At 41.2% G+C, this 3,560-nt stretch overlaps 1 protein-coding gene across 1 annotated transcript in view; it reads right to left on the bottom strand.

Annotated features, from left to right (window-relative positions):
- Nucleotides 1-2,951: 2,951 nt before the first annotated feature.
- Nucleotides 2,952-3,560, bottom strand: part of LOC130208317 (papilin-like) — a 5,798-nt gene continuing 5,189 nt past the window's right edge. Inside the window, exons 4-5 of the mRNA XM_056437361.1 lie at nucleotides 3,269-3,302; nucleotides 2,952-3,105 (exon numbers count right to left, since the gene is read on the bottom strand). Coding sequence (XP_056293336.1) covers nucleotides 2,996-3,105; nucleotides 3,269-3,302 — 144 coding nt within the window. The 3' untranslated portion in view covers nucleotides 2,952-2,995. The remainder of the gene's footprint in view (nucleotides 3,106-3,268; nucleotides 3,303-3,560) is intronic.

Here is a 3,560-nt window from a genome sequence, read left to right as displayed (position 1 = left end):
CCGCGTCTGGACAGAAATCAGGCTACCAGGGCCTGAAAATGGGCTACTGTAATATCTCCCTATTTATATATATATATATATACAAATAAACTGAATTGAATTGAATGTATATTTATTTACATGCATATATATAAATGTTTTTTACACATATAAATATATTTATGTATACATATTTATATATATTTAAATACATGTATATATAATAGACATATATATATATATAAATAAATAAATAGAAATATATGTATACAAAAATTAAACATATATAGAAATAAATATATAGAAATATATATCTAAAAATATATATATATATATTTATTTAAATATATAAATACGGACCAGTGCATTACATCCCTGGAATCTGATTGGCACGAGGTGATGTCTTTCTTTCAAGTTCCTCCAGATGAGATAACCTGTGTGCTCCGTGGAAGCTAAAGGCTAACGGCTCCTAAACAAGCTGATGGCGAAACGCGCCATCACAGAGGAATGTGCTTCCCTCCGATGTCCGGCGACATCATACCCGTCAACCGCCTCACGGTTTCTCACATCCGACTGCAAAGTGTCTCCAGCCTATTCAACCTCCAGCTCTGCCAAAAGTATTAATGTTCGGTTGTTTAATGTAGCACGACGTCGATGTTTCACGTCATACTTTAGACCAAATTAAGAGATTTAATTCACCTTCTGTAAAACTACCTCAGAAAACAGCATCAATCCCAACATGGCACCCGGCTTAGTGTTGTCGTGAGTTGCTCTTCCCTCTCCTGAGGGAGTCAGGTGATGCAGCCTGACCACAGGTGAGGCTCCATAACACCGTAACACCTGCTTATTGACTCGATATGACTGATACCTCGAGAGCACCGGGGAGGAGACGTGTGCAGAGTGAGAGGATGAATTCACAGCAACGTTTGAGATGGAAGGATCAACTTTCACAACTTTCTCCAGTTACATTCGACACGCATCAGACTTCATCAAAAAATAAACGCATAAAGTGTAAATATTCAAATTGGAAGGAACATTCTGGCAAAATATATATAGAAAAATGGATAAATAGCAACTGTGGAGTAAAAAAACAATTATATTACAATACAAAAATAAATGGAGATAGAGTACAATAAATAAGACATTTCTACACCGGCTATGTACAATAATTACAACAGATTAATGTACACTATTATACACACACATGAGTAAAGGAGGTCGGCTTGACCTGCAGCACCGAGGAGGAGGAGGGACGTCTCGTCACAATGAGGATGAAGAGGATGGAACTAAAAAACACACGCAAACGACTATTACAGTTCTGTGATATGAAATACTTCATATTCAATCGTAATTTTTAAGCGTAAAAGTAACAGATGTATTCATGAATATAACTAATAAAACAAACTGAAAATATATAATATGTATATTATTACTTTGGTTCACAAGCATTGCTGGTGTAGATCACCTCTTATGAGCAAAATGGACATTAAAAACATAAAAAACGTTTATAATAATAGAGTTGTGTGCATCTATCCTCATCTGAGGGGCTCACAGATTGCGTCTGTTATTGTCGGAGTATTGTTGTGGGATAATAAATGCACCTGTTGGTCGTCATTAGAATCCCTCCGCTGTGACCGGCAGCCTGGAGCCGGAGGACGGGGCGCATGTACCGCAGTAGCCGCCGCACATTCCTGACACTCTGCTGCCATCCTGTGGACACAAGAGGAATTACACCATCTCTCTGAATATAATACATATATATATATATATATATATATATATATATAATACATATATATATATAGACAATACAAATATATATATATGTATTATATATATATACATACATATATATAATATCGTCGTTAACCCATCACTTGTTCCCTGAAAAAAAACCTCTGAAATGTACATTATTTTTCAGTTTTTGGTCACCTAAACTTTTTTATTTAACCTCTGGCAGTTTGCCGCTGACCTTTGTACCATTTCAGGTTGTTCACTGGACTTGAACTTCTTAAATTTAAATAAAAACTGGAAACAATGTGTATGTTCTAAAAACTTTTGACCGGTAGTGTGAAAGTGTTGACGTTGGCTGTAGTTTTGAGAGTCGATACCTGAGACTTCCATACGTCGGCCTCTGCATAGTTGCCCTGGGAGACCCACGAGGAGTCCTCCGCCACCGTGAGACCAGTTCCTGAGAGGTTGACCCTGAACCGGCCCTGAGAGGCAGAGACGGAGAATATATCAATGAGTTATCCCAAATATATATATCACGGCAATGTCAAAACGGAAAGAAAAAAATATGTATTGTTTATCAATTAATGACAATTTGGGACATTTTTATGTGATGTTTTTTCAAAATTTGAGGCCAAATCTGAAAGAGAAACACCAATAAGGACAAAACAAAGCATTTAAGTCAAAGTAACGGCTTAGGAGGACACGTAAAAATGAAGAATGCGTCCAGTTTGTAAAATGGAAGGTTATTTATGTATAAAGTTTGTTATTTATGTATGAAGTTTGTTATTTATGTTTAAAGTTGGTTATTCTTTTATAAAGTTGAACGGCTTCCAACATAAACCCAAATATATGTTCCTTGTCCAAAATCTATTAGTATATTCCTAAAAAAAGGAAAGAAATCAAAACAAATTTTCACCTGTTGGTCCAAAAACGGTGTGCTCCTGCCAATCTAGCAACACCTGGGTCCTAGCGCCCCTCAATTTATATTGGCCTCTGTCTTAATTGACAGTGGCTCTGCGCCCCCTAGTGGTGGGAGGGCCAACGAACCAAAAACAAACAAAATGGCTCTTCCAGTCGGTCCGACTCCCTCCGCTGCGCTGTAGTGCTCACCTGTGGACAGCGGGCGGCGCTGTAACAGTCTCCAGCGGTGGCGAATGGCACGCGGTGTCCCTCGAGGGTGACGGCGAACCTCCAATCGGTAGCTCGGCAACGAGATAAACGAGATACACCGACACGCTCAGCTCCATGTGTGTGAGTGTGTATGTGTGTGTGTGTGTGTGTGTCAGACGGACTCTGCTGAAGGTCGTGACCCCGGCTGCGTCGTAATCTCTCCGACAGTCACAGTCCTCCCTCCTGGAGCCGCTGGCCGGACACCGGGTGGGGTCATTGAGTCTGGACACACACACACGCACACACACACACACACACACACACACACACACACACACACACACACACACACACACACACACACAACATACCGGAGCTCAACGACACACCTCCATGGAATAAAAACCTCTTCCCATTCTTCCCGTCCTGTGAGATTTTCTCATACCTGAAGCCAAAGATCTCGGAGAAGTTCTCCCCTCCTCCCGTCGAGGAGGAGGAGGAGGAGGAGGAGGAGGATGGAGGAGGATGGAGGGGCAAGAAGAAGAAGAGGAATAGGAAAATTAGGAGGAGGAGGAGAAGGGGGGGGGGGAGAGGAGCAGGAGGAATATGAAGAGGAGGAGGAGGAAGAGGAGGAGGTGGAAGAGGAGGAAGAGGAGGAGGGGGAGGAAGAGGAGGAGGGGGGAAGAGCAGGAGGAATATGAAGAGGAGGAGGAAGAGGAAGTGGAAGAGGAAGAGGA

The sequence above is a fragment of the Pseudoliparis swirei genome, chromosome 18, assembly GCF_029220125.1.
Source record: "Pseudoliparis swirei isolate HS2019 ecotype Mariana Trench chromosome 18, NWPU_hadal_v1, whole genome shotgun sequence".
NCBI classification, from domain to species: domain Eukaryota; kingdom Metazoa; phylum Chordata; class Actinopteri; order Perciformes; family Liparidae; genus Pseudoliparis; species Pseudoliparis swirei.
Note: the sequence above shows the minus strand (reverse complement) of the source record. Positions and strands in the feature narration are given on the sequence as shown.